Genomic DNA, 15,251 nt, shown 5'->3' on the forward strand with positions numbered 1-15,251 from the left:
GAAATTGGGGATGGCCTTCGTGAGTTCAGCACAAGATATCATATCAACACGGACATACACCATCAACTGTAAGTAACATATTACTTTAATACTTAAAATGAGTTTATATTAGCATTTAGTTCATTGCAATCAACGTTTACAATTTATAGCTTGAATGTACCAAGTTTTCAAGAGTTCAAATGCAGCTTCAGGTCTAGGTGTAGGTGCATGTATGTGATGTGGTGGGGGTGTGGATGTTGTGGTGTGCTGTTTTTCACACTGCTTCATCTTTTACTACATGTAGTGGCAAAAACAAACCCGACAAAAGCAAACCAAAGACCTATGCGGAAACATTTATTTGAAAAACATCCCAACAGTAATCAAATGCCACATGAAATAAATGTTATTTCAATTTTACATGGCCCTTCTATTTTCTTAAAACTAGTATCTAAATGGGCATCTGATTTTCTGTCCAAGTGTTATACAAAAGATGTCAAACACTTTCACGACAAATGAAATAAACAAACAGATGGGTGCAGCTGATCGTGCACAAACTAATTTTAAACCAAATAAGCATGTGCATTCGTTATAGATAGAAAATACAGACCAAGAAAACTAGGAAACTAGCCTAAACACACAGCATAACATTACAGCCATTTATTTTATTTTTGGAATTGTGAATTTAATACATGTTTTACAAAATGGTCCCCATCACTTTACGTTGCCTGCTGCCGTCTAAGACGCAGCATTATCTTCATAAAAAAATATTTAACTTAATGTGTATTATTACACAGGATTTTACAAGCTAGCATTGGTAAATATTCAATAGCAAGACTTTAGTTTTTACGAAAAAAATTAAATAAAATAACAGTTCATCCTTCACTCAACTTAAGTTACATTTGGAATAGAGATATGCTTTAATAAATAGTCTGGTCGAAATTATTTCCCTTAGGAATGTAAACATATAGAAGTACAGTATAAGCAAGGTCTAACAATACTTATTAAACCAGTATGAGTGCAAAACATATGATCATGGTGGAATCCTTGTTGTGCAAGAATGATATAAATATATAGAAAGGATGGTGGAGTTAGCTATCATCGACGTACACCTCAGATTTTGAAATCATTAGGGTGGGTCATGCGAGACACGATGGTGGAGACCAGCTTTACCAGCTGCTGCGAGCGCTGCTCTCCCGTTTGGAGAACCTCCTCGTGGTTGGCCTTCTCTTCGCTGCTGTAATCCATCACGGACTTGTTGGTTATAAGGGAGAGGGCGAAGACTCGCATTCCAGAGTGGCGGGCCACTATCGCCTCGTGGACTGTGCTCATTCCTAAGCAACAGGGAGAGATGAATTAGAGATCAAAATTATACGGCTCTCGAAGACCACTGGGTGTCTTTTAGCCTTGCTAGGTGGTCACTTAAGTTTTATTGTTATAAAGAATCTATTTATTCTCATTACATTTTTTCCATAATATATTTTACTATATGTGTATCATATTTTATTATATTCCAAATTTTTTTTATATTTTTATTATATGTGAATACACAGACCAGGCATAACATTATGACCACCTGCCTATTATGTTGGTCCCACTGTTGCTGCCAAAAACAGCCCTGACCCGTCCTGCACTGTGTATTCTGACACCTTTCTATCAGAACCAGCATTAACTTCTTCAGCAATTTGAGCAACAGTAGCTCGTCTATTGGATCGGATCACACGGGCCAGCCTTCGCTCCCCACGTGCATCAATGAGCCTTGGCCGCCCATGACCCTCTCGCCGGTTCACCACTGTTCCTTCCTTGGACCACTTTTGATAGATATTGACCACTGCAGACCGGGAACACCCCACAAGCGCTGCAGTTTTGGAGATGCTCTGATCCAGTCGTCTAGCCATCACAATTTGGCCCTTCATCAAACTCGCTCAAATCCTTACGCTTGTCCATTGTTCCTGCTTCTAACACATAAGCTTTGAGGACAAAATGTTCACTTGCTGCCTAATATATCCCACCCACTAACAGGTGGCATGATGAGGAGATCATCAGTGTTATTCACTTCACCTGTCAGTGGTCATAATGTTATGGCTGATCGGTGTATGTCCTAGTTCTTTCGCACTGCGCAACTAAGGAATGTACAGAGTGTTTCTGTGAGAAACATCTGAACCTCTTTTATATAAATATTATATAATGATAAGATTCATTGTCCCCCAACTCACCCACAGCATCAGCACCCAGGCGGTTAAGCATTCTGCATTCAGCGATGGTCTCGAATGACGGCCCGCCGAGCACACAATACACACCCTCCTTAATGAAGTGAGAGTAGCCAAGCTCATCACCCACTTTTTGAGCCAGCTGCCTCATCTCCTTGTCATAGGCATCCGACATGCATGGGAAACGAATCCCAAACCTAAAAGCGAGAGAGAGAGAGAGAGAGAGAGAGAGAGAAAGCGCTTAATATGATTCAACATGACATGGCATGTCCAAAACACTCACAGGAAAAGCCATCATGATTACACACTGTTTTTCCCCTCCCTCACCTGTCATCATTTTCTCCACACAAAGGATTGATTCCAGCGAAACCTGGCATGTTGATGTGGTCTTTAATTATCATGACGTCTCCAACTTTGTAGTCTTGGTTCAGTCCTCCTGCGGCGTTTGTCAAGATGACCATCTCGACACCCATCAGCTTAAAGATGCGCATGGGCATGGTGATCTAATGCAGAAGGAACGTAGCATGATATAACATCATCCACCAACCAAGGACACTCACATGATATTATACCTAGGACCTACAGTGCTACTGAGCTTTCATTTTAGTTGAAATGTATTGATGGCAAAAGAAAACAATCCTACATGCACTCAATAAGCTTGTAATGATATTAATATTTTTCCATTTATTACTTTCATCAGTATTAGGCTTCAGCTCTGATAGACAAATAAATCTGTCAACAATGCAGTTATAAATGTCTTATTATAGTAAATGTGGTCCTCTGAACAGGTTGAAGTGTGTGATGGTTGTTTGCAGTACAATAAAAGAAGAATATATAATGAATATAAGTGAGTAATGAAGAAATGTTGGTGCCTGAATTTCACCTTTTGGATGGAGTATCCTTCATAAAGGTGGAAACGTCCCTGCATGCAAACACACGGCTTTCCTTTAAGATTACCAAACACCAACCGACCAGCATGACCATGCACTAGGGAGCACACAGCAACCAAACAAAGCAGTGATATAGCAGTCATTATCCAATCACACTCACTCATTAGAAAGTTAAGAGTTAATAGTCACATCAAACTGACAGCACATGATAAACAAAGATCGGATATTCAGATCTTTGGATAGTGATATCTGTCATATTTGAATCAACACACATCAAAATAGATGTTTAGGCATATTCACATAATGTGGCAGCTCACCTGTGCTTTTGGGAAAGTTGGGGATCTCGCTGTAACTGAAAAACTTCTGATCCTTCAGCATGTCAGCGAGGCCTCCGAGGCCTGAGCCGCACACTATGCCCACCAGGGGGCGCACAGGGGCATGTTCCAGCAGCCAGTCAGCCGTTGCTTTGCAGGCCTCATAACCATGACTGAAGAAAAGGGTGGGAAGAGAAGGGTATCCGGTCAGCACAACATGCTATGAAACAGTAATCACATGGCTCGTATACACAAGGTGATTCATTAGAGAAAAAAGGGTGCGGATGAGATACTACCGCATGATACTACCGCATTCTAAGGTATGTATGTCATACTTGACAACATTTCTCATTTTTTTCCCCCCACACGCCCTCACAAACACGCCTGTAAGTAAAGCAATGATTCCCAACATCACAAAATACAGTCACTTTGATAAATGATGCTTGCTTTAGTCACAGTGATTAAACTCAAAGTCACAGTATCTGACAGGTCACATAACCCTATCTCAAAATCTACACATAAGTGACAAATTCAAGGAAAGACGTAACAACATAGCCAACATTTTAGACCTTCACATGCCTCAAGAACAGCTTCCTCTCTGCAACTGTACCAGTTGGTTGAACAGCATTATTCAAATACTATAATAATAATCACTTACACTCTAGAATTCAAACCGGATTTGTCTCAATGTCCTTACTATTCACATTTCACTCGCGTCACAAGGTGCTAAAATCATTTTTTTTTCATCAAGGACAACTGGAATGGATAGCGGCGTCCAGGCAACGTGACAGATGTGGATATCTGATGCTGGGGACAATTGTGTATGAAATACTGCACGGTTCCTGAAATATGTGTCACACGAGTGCGAGGAAGAGTTTACAGAGTTCACTAAATGGAAATGGATGAATTCGTGTTCATGTACTTGATTTTGAATTATCCCATTTTTCCAGGTGCAGGATTAGTCTGTACCGCTTATCCGAGCTATCCGATCTCAGGTGTCATCGGGCATCAAGGCAGGATACACCCTGGACGGAGTGCCAACCCATCACAGATCACACGCACACACTTCACTCACGCAATCACCCACTACGGGCAATTTAGAGACTCCAATCAGCCTCGTCGCATGTCTTTGGACAGTGGGAGGAAACCGGAGCACCCGGAGGAAACCCACCAGGTGCAGGATGCTGAGGATCTAATAAATCAGGGATTTATTCTAGTTCATGAAGCTTCAACGAAACAACTAGAAAGGCAAATAAATTCGTTTAAAGACTCCACATCTGTCATCTATATTTGTTTACATTTTTGTCTTCCTTAGGTATTCTGACTACCATGACTCAAAATGTAACTATATTAACTCTCTAGGGAAAAAGCGGAATATCCACCAAAAAATATATGAATATGAATATAAAGTCACTTTAGATTTTAGACATCAGCCGTAACCTAAAACAAACAACAACAAAAAACATCATCTCCAATGAATTCTGCTAGAAACATGACGGAAGTCACGTCGCGCCGCCGGGAGGATGGTTGCCATGGCGACGCCCAAGCGCCCACAAAACACTACTAAACAGTGTGCCCAGTTACCACACGTGGCGCTGTATTCCAGGATGTAGAGAAAATACAGAAATTTCCAGATTGACAAGCGGTCCTTGCATTATTAGTCACGACATCATTTCCACGCCACATGCTTTTCAATGTCAAAGAGTGACAGCTTCATTTTACTGTACGGTTTTTATATAATGATGATTTTTTTCTGATCATTTCAAATGTCCAAAAGAATATTACAGCACACCTAGGACAGCGTTACGATACTGAACCTTCACGACGCTTTTAGGATTAGATAAATAATTCACATCATACATTTGACCAGTTAAGTAAAGTCTATGGACCGCAGTGCAGCGCCCTTTGGCGGTCTACCGGGTCTTGCATCATCCAATAAAATACAGTCTCACACACGTGTTTAACAGCTGAAATTTCACTTTAACGGTGAAAATAAATTGTTAATAAAGTCTAATAAATATAAAGATATCCGTTATGCCGAAACGGTGTAGAAATAAATCATAAAATTTTCCACGTTACATCATCTTCCGCCTTCTTCTGCATCGCATGGCGGGACATGGATGTTAGCCCTAAATCCAGTCTATTTTCAAGATTAGTGTAGAAAAATTGGTGTGAAAAGTGTTTACTTACTCTGAAGAAGACTCGGGAAACATTGTAGACTTTTTCTGAAGCTCTTTGAAATGAAGTAAAGCAGAAGAAGGTTTCTCTGGTACCTCTGGTGAAGTTGACTAGACTGCCTGTGTCGTCACTGAGAGGATTTTCCACTGGACTCCTATTTATGTCCCGCCTCAGCTCGAGTCACGCACTGCTATTGGCTGGGCCCCGGAGGTGTGTCTTACGCCATACCTCTCGTAATAAAGTCACTTTTTCCTGCCTTAGGTGGAAAAATGACGCTTTTCCGAAAAGTAAGGAGAAAACGTTAAATCGGGAGTCTATAATAAATGCGTTTAGGCACACTGATATTTTGATTTTAATTGTTTGTTGGTGCTGTATTTTCAGGAAGTAAGTCATTGTCCGGCATTGACGTCACAGGGGGATCCTGTGATTGCAAGTGTACGTGCTTTCGTCATGTTTTTATTTTATTTTTTTGCCATTGATACATCCTAGAGTCATAAGACATAGAAAATGAAATAGGATGTGTGATGCGGCCAAATTTCATAAGTACTTTAGGTCACTAAAATCAGACAAAACGCTCAGTTTCCTGTCTAATAATCTCAAAAGTAATTAAAATCTTCTTCGACACACAAAATAATAATAAACAATAAAAATCAATCATGAAAAAAAAAAGATAAATCACAGACCTTAGTATGGTCACAGAACAAACTTACTTTATAAGATTAAATAAAATGATTTACATATGATGCATACTGACAAATAATGTTATTTATTTATTTATTTATTTACTGAAGCAATGGCATCATTTTATATTATCATTTATATTATCATTACAAAAGTACATTTATGATGATGTAATAACAAAATAATACCTTTATTACCTATCACTCACTCTGAGAACCACAAGTAGAATTATATATATATATATATATATATATATATACACGCTATACACGATATAGGTTTGTTTTGAAACACAAATAAGACGTCAAAAAAAAAAAAAAGCTGCCTGAGTCACTTGTCACTTTCCATCTAGAAACATGAAGGAAGTCACGTTGCAGTTCAGCCAGAGGTCAGTAGCTATGAGGATACTATTAATACACTAATGTGGAGAAAAACATAATGTTACAGTACTGAAAACTTTCAGAGCTGTTGACCTACAGAAATGAATCATATCATGCGTTTGGAAATCATGAAAAGCTTTTCGATCGCAGTTAACCAGGCAGTACAAGAAGGATGATGCAAGACTTGGTACAATTTCATGCGCTCTCTTGTGCATTTCACCAGTATATCGCAACACATTTTCACATCATCTTACGCCTTTTTCTGCGTCACTTGGTGGGTTATGGATGCTTGCACCTGCTTGAACCTAATTCTGCTTTTGATTCTAATCCTTTACAATAATCTCTTAATGTGTTTGCTGTCTTTACATCTTTGTGTATATATATGCATCTTTATTACTTAGAATTTTATTTTGTAACCACAGGTCTATATACAGTCTTATAAATCTATAAATATCAACAGGAAATGATACAGTGCCTTTATTGTCATGCCAAGCTAACCAGTTTAAAAAACAAAAAGTTAAATCAAAAACCCTTGTTAAATCACTCCCTGTTTTGATAAGTCAAGTGCATCTCTTGCTGTTTTTCCATAACCATGGTGCAACAGCAAGAGATGCACTTGACTTGTCAAGTTTGTTTTTTAAACTGATTGGCCTGGTTTGGATTAGACTCAGTTAGCTGACTGTTTATAGGTCATAATGTAATTTTATAAGATCCAGTGCTCTTTACAAAATGTTTGTTATGAGGCTAATTGCATACTGAGAAGTACACCATTTTTTCAATTAGTTGAAAGTCACAAGAGCACAGATGAACAAGTTAATGAATTTGTACGATTAAAACAGATACACACATGGACAAAAATGATGGTAACCTTCCATAAAAGAAAGAAAAACTCGCAATGGTGACTGAAATAACTTGAAACTGACAAAAGTAATAATAAATAAAAATTGAATGAAAATTGATTAATGAAAATCAGACATTCCTTTTGAATTGTGGCTCAACAGAAGCATTTTATAAAAACTAACTATTGAAACTGACCTGGACAAAAATGATGGTACCCTTAACTTAATATTTTGTTGCACAACCTTTTCAGGCAATCACTGCAGTCAACCTATCTCTGTAACTCTCAATGAGACTTCTGCACCTGTCAACAGGTATTTTGGCCCACTCCCTGTGAGTAAACTGCTCCAGCTGTCTCAGGTTTGAAGGCTGCCTTCTCCAGACTAACCCTTAACTTAATATTTTGTTGCAAAACCTTCTGAGGCAATCACTGCAATCAAACGATTTCTGTAACTCTCAGTGAGACTTCTGCACCTGTCAACAGGTATGTGGGCCCACTCCTGCTCCAGCTGTCTCAGGTTTGAAGGCTTCCTTCTCCAGACTGCATGTTTCAGCTCTTTCCACAGACGTTCAGTAGGATTTAGATCAGAGAGGCCACTTCAGAATAGTCCATTGTTTTCTTCTTTCTTCCATGACCTGTGACTGAGACCAAGGTTTCTGACACTGGGCAGCACATTGCTCCAGAATGCATTGATAGTCTTGAGATTTCATTGTAACCCTGCAGAGATTCAAGACTCTCTGTGCCAGACACAGCAAAGCAGCCGCAGTGCCTAACCGAGCCTCCTCCATGTTTCACAGCAGGCACAGGGTTCTTTGCTTTGTATTCTTTTCTTTGTCTCATGTGTCTTTACCAGAAAGCTCCAATTTTGTCTCATCCAGAGGCTTTTCAAAAGGACAGATGAGACAAAACTGGAGCTTTTTGGCAAGTTACATCGTAATTTTTTCTATTTTTTTAAGAGAAATTGTGGTTACATTGTGTTTCTAACTATATAATAATAAGTATATTACCTGTAATTCAGTTTAAAAAGCTCAAATCTAAAAGCAAATTCATGGTTTTGCATTAAGAACCATTTGGTGAAGTAACTCTGTCCAAAAGCTTTGACCTTTTGTTGGGTGATATGTAGGTGTGATCTTACCATGCCAGAAGACAGACAGACATGAAGATCCCACCATGTGACAAATAACAAATACAGTTATTTGAATGCTGCTTTCAGTTTGGCCTTGACTCACTATCAGGGATGGATGACAGGTGCGTTCGAAAGACAAAGCAATCCATTCAAGCTGTTAGATAAAAATTCACAAGTAGCGAGTTCTCATCACATTCCTTTCCCTTTCCTATCACGTGTAAGCAGTTTTATTGTGCATTTTGTCTCAAGGTTAGCAGATAAAGGTCATTGTGCTCTGAATCTTCTAAAGGTCGCTAGTACAAGTGTATATTTATATACTGAATCTTGACTAGTCTTGGATTGTGTGTGTGTGTGTGTGTGTGTGTACGGAGGGGGAGGTCAGGGGATTTGTTGGGGATGGATGGGTGTTGGTTGTAGATGACATCTGCTACACTCCTTGTCCTCTTTGAGTGATGCAAGCTAAATCAGCAGCAGCTTAACATTAGAAAGACATGAGTAAAGATGGTGGTGGCCTTCTGGAGGCTCAAGTCTCCTTCCCCCATCACCTCGATCTATTGACGGAGTCACTGAAGAACAAACACCAATTCAGTGGTTCAGCCATTCAACATGACCCACAGCATCATACACACCACACACATTTGTGAAACCAGTCACGGTGTAGTCTTTAAATAATTGGAATTATTTATATGCCTTTTAATTTGTTCATTTATATTGTTCCACTAATTTTTCCAAGCAATTTTAATATTTACCTTCAAAGTCAGAACAATTAATTTCCCCTGAGAGCAGTAAGGTTTCAATCCATAGATCGATCATTCCATCCATCCACACATTGATCCATCCATCCATCTAAACACTGTGGCAGTACTGGCATTCCACATAACAACGTTCTGCCTTGTAATATTAACACTTACTGACCTAACTATAATTTTCAACAGTACATTTTTTTGCATAATAATATTATATAATAAGATGTAATTGTTCTTTCAGCTGCTTCCTGTTTGGGGTCGCCACAGTGGATCATTTGGTCCACATGTTTCGATTTGGCACAGATTTTACGCCAGATGCCCTTCCTGTTGCAACCCTCACATTTAATCCGGGCTTGGGACCGGCACTGAGAGTTAACTGTTCCATGGCTAGGTTAGCTCCGTGCCCGGATCCTGCATCTGGACCACCAGGAGACCAATGTTATATAATAATATATTAATTATTATTTATTTTGCACTTCTGTCTCACAGATTTGCTTGTCTTGGTGATGAGCTGAGCTGCATGGTTTGCTTTCAGATTGTCAAGCAAACTTGTATATGTACTGCCAAATTCTTTTTGAGTTACTCAGACTTTCTCAACTCCTTGTTTACATAGATCCTTGTTTACATGGGACAGCAAGAGGAGTCTTCTTCAAGAATTACATTGTTTGGGGAATGACGAACTGTCAGAATTACTAACTGCCTGGCTGACTGAATGACTAACTGAGGAATATATATATATATATATATATATATATATATATATATATATATATATATATATATATATATATATATATATATAAATCTTTATAGCATTAGCTGAAAAAAGGAATTCAGCTCTGTATTCGTGAAAAAAGGGTAAAAATTTGGGGAAAACGTGCAAAAAATCATCCTGTCACCTGTAATATAAAGTACACTGACATTTGTGAATAGAATAAAAAACATTTCAGTAATAGCAGAAAGTCTAACTGATCATTCAGAAGAAACATTGAGGTAACTACAGAGGCTCTGAAATGGACCTTTGCCTAAACATACATTCTAAAATAAATCTTGTGAGAATCTTGTGTGTGTACATGATAATTGTCCATTTTCTTTTCCTGAAAGAAAAGGACATGATGTAATGTTCTAGGTAATTATCACATGCACCACTATCTCTTACAGAAGAAAATCTTCATGTGCGCATGAAATAATAAGCAGTTTTGACAAGATCTGTTTCTTAGTACGTATTGTTTTTTTCTTTTTCAAGCGCTCTGTAGAGCATGAGGATATGATAAAAGAAAAACGGAACAAGCGTATTGGCATACTGTCACGACTGATTTGAGGAAGCAGATGTAAATACAGGTATACAACTTCAATAGTCCAGGCAGATAGTAGTGCGAAACTTCAAGCAGAATCGAGTTCAAACCATGTGCAAAAAGGGTATCAGATGCAGAGACAAAACACAGGTAATCCAATAACACAGTGAGGGTTAATATCAGAAGGCAACACAATAATCAGAAGGCTTGGCAATGCTATAGACAACTGAGGAAATACTTCACAGTTTGGATACTGAATGAAAGTCTCTTCTGAACTGTGAGAGTGAGTGTGATTAGCTGATTAAATACAGGTTTGTTTAGTCAGTAGATTAGTAGCGGGGTGACTTTGAGGTTCAGGGTGTGTGTGTGCGTGCGTGTGTGGGTGTTTTGTGGGAAGTGTAGTCCCTGGCAGCCATGCTTGAAGGCTGTGGTGACTGCTGGGAGTTGGGGTTTGTAACAGCAGTTGATGTGACACATACGATTGAAGAAAACTGCAAAATCATAGCTCAAAATCATAACATGTGCAGTGACAATAAAGTTGAATCTAATCTAATCTAAAAAATCAAGGACTTGAGGACATTCTGTGACTCTTGGTATGACATAGTACAACATTAAGCAAAGTTACTGTTACCACCACCACCAATTCTCAAATACAACAGGAATGTGAAACTGACTACCTGTCAGATAGGTCCCATTTTGTACAATTTGGGGGGCTCCCTGTCTGAGACAGTGGTCAGTAACAGAGGAGCATCTCAAGGGACTGTCCTGTCTCCATTTTTGTTTACTCTGTACACCTTAGACTTTTAGTACAACTCCGAATCATGCCACTGTGGAAACTGTTGTGTTTGGTTGTATTAAGGATGGACAGGAGTCTGAGTACACCAGATCTATCACTGGACACAAGTACACAGGATCTACAGGAACAGGAGCTCACTGAACAAAGGAACAATCCGTATAACCCATATATATATATATATATATATATATATATATATATATGTATATATAGTGTTATACTTAGAGTGTTACATAGTGTTATATATATGTATATATAGAGTGTTATACTTAGAGTGTTACATATATATATATATATATATATATGTAACACTCTAAGCTGCTATAACAGAATTTCCCTCATGTGATCATTAAAGTATCTATCTATCTATCTATCTATCTATCTATCTATCTATCTATCTATCTATCTATCTATCTATCTATCTATCTATCTATCTATCTATCTATCTATCTATCTATCTATCTATCTATCTATCTATCCAGTGCTTCCCCTGAGACATGTGAACCCAACCTACACATCTTTTCAAATGTCTGCTTACACTGTGGACTGCTTCACTTTTCATTATTACACTTAGATTGTGTGGATCATCCAGCACACAAGTCCATCTGTATGTACTACTGCTCAGCTTACCCCTCTGTGAATTTTTTTTTCTTTTACCATTTTTAATGTCCTCAAATGAAGAATATCCGTGGATTTTAAATTGGAACTGTATTAACTTACACTTAACGTTTAGACAAGTTCATATCTGTTAAGATCAGTGAGGAGAGGAAAACCTCCAGATATAACGTGTACAGTACTGTACTGTATGATGTGTACAGTACACGGCTGTAATATTTACTCACTACAACTCAAAAATTGACTTGGACGTGTATATATAAAAGGTTCTGTATGTACAGCCACGTCATGAGTCTTTCCAAGGACATCCAAGGAATGCCTGGCAATATAAGTCCCTCTGTAATCTGCTACTGAAACAGTAATGTTTTGGAAACACCTTAATATAAGCATGTGATCTGAATTAGAGCTGGTATTACTACTGCTCGAGGTGCTGTTATAGAAAATTAATCAACACCTTCTGAACAATGAGATTTGATCTGCTGTTAAATAATATTTTTAATCTATCTATTTATCACTACAGCTTTAAGCTCTACAGGTTTCTTGTTTATTTGGCAGTGAGCTGCTCTGTACCGATGCCTGGTTTGTATTTTTAGGCTGTGTTTTTTTTTTTTTTTTGCTTTGCTCAGCTTATTTCTCTGGAGAATTTCTCTTTTCTTGAGCATCATCTACATGAATTGTACTTTTTTGGTAAATTTTGTAATTAAATACAAATAAAAATAACCCTATGTGTATCTTTTAAGTTGAAACTGCATTAACTTACATTTTAGACCATTTCATATTAATTAAGGCCATTTGTTAGTCTGAATTTCAGAGAAATTAAGGGCCCCAGACACCTAGAGATGCAGAAGTATTACTGAAAAGTTTATGATTCATAACACAAGAAGAATTGCCACTCCAAAGAGGAAGTCAAAACAGTGGAACAAGTTAATTCATAACTAGATCTCTATAGTGTGGGATGGAATGGAAAGCATCCAGATATTGTGGGAACAGAAGCATGGAGAGATTTGAAGGTCAGAAGGAGGATCATCATTTTGTATTATGGGATTCTCAGGGCTGCTGAGACCATTTAGCTCTAACCAGAACATCCTATCTCATCCTATCCTTAAAAAACAAATAACAAAAAAAAGAAGCCTGAAAGTCATCTATGTTGTTCATTGCAATAAAACATTTAATGTACAATAGCCAACACACCTATAATATTTACTCATTTCAACTGTAAATTTGACTTGGACATGTTTCCATATGGAAAGTAGCCATATCATGTGACTCCCTGGAGTCTTTCCAAGGACAACATGGTCAGGAGGAGTGTGTATGTTTAGTCAAGCTTAAAACTATTCCTTACTTGAAGACGGAAGGCTAGCATGAACTGAAAAATAAATAAAACAAAAAAAATTTAAAAAATAGTCACATTGCTCAAAGGTTAATAAATGAGGCAGTATTTCTGGATTTACAGTATATACTTGAGAGAGATACTCACGCATTATATTGCGCTTTTGATTCAACACTGCCCCCTAGTGGGACATTTGACAGTTTCATCTAATTGTATTGAGATTATGGAGATTTACACAGATCTGACCTAACATTAAAACCACTGACAGACAAAGTGAATAACACTGATTATTTCATTACAATGGCACCTCTCAAGGGGAGGGATAGGAGGCAGTGTGACATTCTAGGTTCCACTGGGACATATTGAAACCTAGCATTCATGTGGATGTTACTTTGGCACGTACCACCTTTCTAAACATTGTTGCAGGCCATGTACACCCCTTTATAACTTCCAGTTGGATAATGCGCCATGACACACTGCAAAAAGGGTTCAGGAATGGTGTGAGGAACATGATAAAGAGTTCAACTTGGCCTCCAAATTCACCAAATCTCAATCCAAGGGAACACTTGTGGAATATATAGAAGAATCAGGTCCGGTCCATGAAGGATCTCACAGGATCTGCTGCTAATGTCTTGGTACCAGATACCACAGCACACCTTCAGAGGTCTTGCTGAGCTGTTTTGGTGGAACAATGGAGAACAATACAATATTAGGCGAAATGGATGACAAATTATTGATAATAGCATTTCTGTGGTCAAAAGATTATCAAGTACAGCTTCTTCATCTTTCGTGTTGCCTAACGAAAGTGAGCAAATTTAGACTCAGAAGTATTGTGTTAACTCCAAGGCCCTCTTGACTTCTTTCTTCTCTCTTCTCTTCTTTATTTAAATCTTCTCTTCTTCATAACTGATTCACACGTAAACAGGAAATCTCCTCAAACCCTGAGCTTATGCATGCTTTCTTAATCTGTCATTCTCTCTATCATGCTGCTCACGGATTGCGTTGCTTTTGTGTATCGTGAGTCCCAGAATGTTCTGTTCGGGGGGAAATGAGGTCGGGAAGTGTTTCCAAAAGGAGTTTAAAAACCTTTGAGAAAGCTGCACGGGTGTCATGTTGCTTAGTGCTTTATAAAGAGTCAGTGTCTTAGGGGTCTTTATAGGATTTTGGTTAGAGATGTGAACTGCCAAGCTAGCAAAGTGTGACGATGGCAAGACACCAACAGCTGTGAAGCTTATAGACCACCACCTAGTGGTCATATGGACTAATGTTAACGTTTTGCAGATCTAAAAAGAAATAGCTCTGCTGCCTAATCAAAAGAGTCAAAAGAAGCAAAACTAGACCTGTAGATTTTATATGATGAGATTTAAAATAAAAAGCATCTCACACATCCTTACATCCTGTTATACTTAGGATAACATCCTTACAAACTGAACTTTACCCTCCATCTTGGTAAAGTTCAAGTGCAAATAATGAAAGACAAATTCTCATCCTGCAGCACATAAAGCAAACATTTAGGGGAAGCCTGGCTGCTTGAAAATAAAAAATACCCATAAGTTTTCTTCAATTTTAAACACGCAGAAATCTGAGTGACTGAATGACTTAACATCATGTTAAACAAATAACCACAATAAGGTTAAAATCTGCAAGACAACCTTCCAACTATAATTTTCCACACAGAACAGTATTCCAGAGTCAAGTTACAGAAATTAAAAAACCATACATTATGGTTGACATGAACACACTTGCATTTACAGCAGATTTAACAGATGTCCTATCCAGAACTATTTACTTTATAGTCTTGCTTTATAGTCAGTCAAAAACATTTCCTCATACTACTTCATCCATCCCCTGGGTCTCTAAAAACGCTGTTGGTGAG

The 15,251-nt window shown here is 38.2% G+C and overlaps 1 protein-coding gene across 1 annotated transcript; it reads right to left on the minus strand.

Annotated features, from left to right (window-relative positions):
* Nucleotides 1-316: 316 nt before the first annotated feature.
* On the minus strand, nucleotides 317-5,736 carry LOC131371020 (purine nucleoside phosphorylase-like). The gene is made up of 6 exons (XM_058418720.1): nucleotides 5,581-5,736; nucleotides 3,394-3,563; nucleotides 3,070-3,173; nucleotides 2,514-2,689; nucleotides 2,193-2,383; nucleotides 317-1,310 (listed from the first exon to the last, which is right to left on the minus strand). The coding sequence occupies exons 1-6, from the start codon at nucleotides 5,601-5,603 to the stop codon at nucleotides 1,090-1,092; spliced, it is 885 nt and encodes a 294-aa protein (XP_058274703.1). The 5' UTR covers nucleotides 5,604-5,736; the 3' UTR covers nucleotides 317-1,089.
* Between the last annotated feature and the right edge of the window lie 9,515 nt (nucleotides 5,737-15,251).

Source organism: Hemibagrus wyckioides, linkage group LG20 (assembly GCF_019097595.1).
Source record: "Hemibagrus wyckioides isolate EC202008001 linkage group LG20, SWU_Hwy_1.0, whole genome shotgun sequence".
Lineage (NCBI taxonomy): Eukaryota > Metazoa > Chordata > Actinopteri > Siluriformes > Bagridae > Hemibagrus > Hemibagrus wyckioides.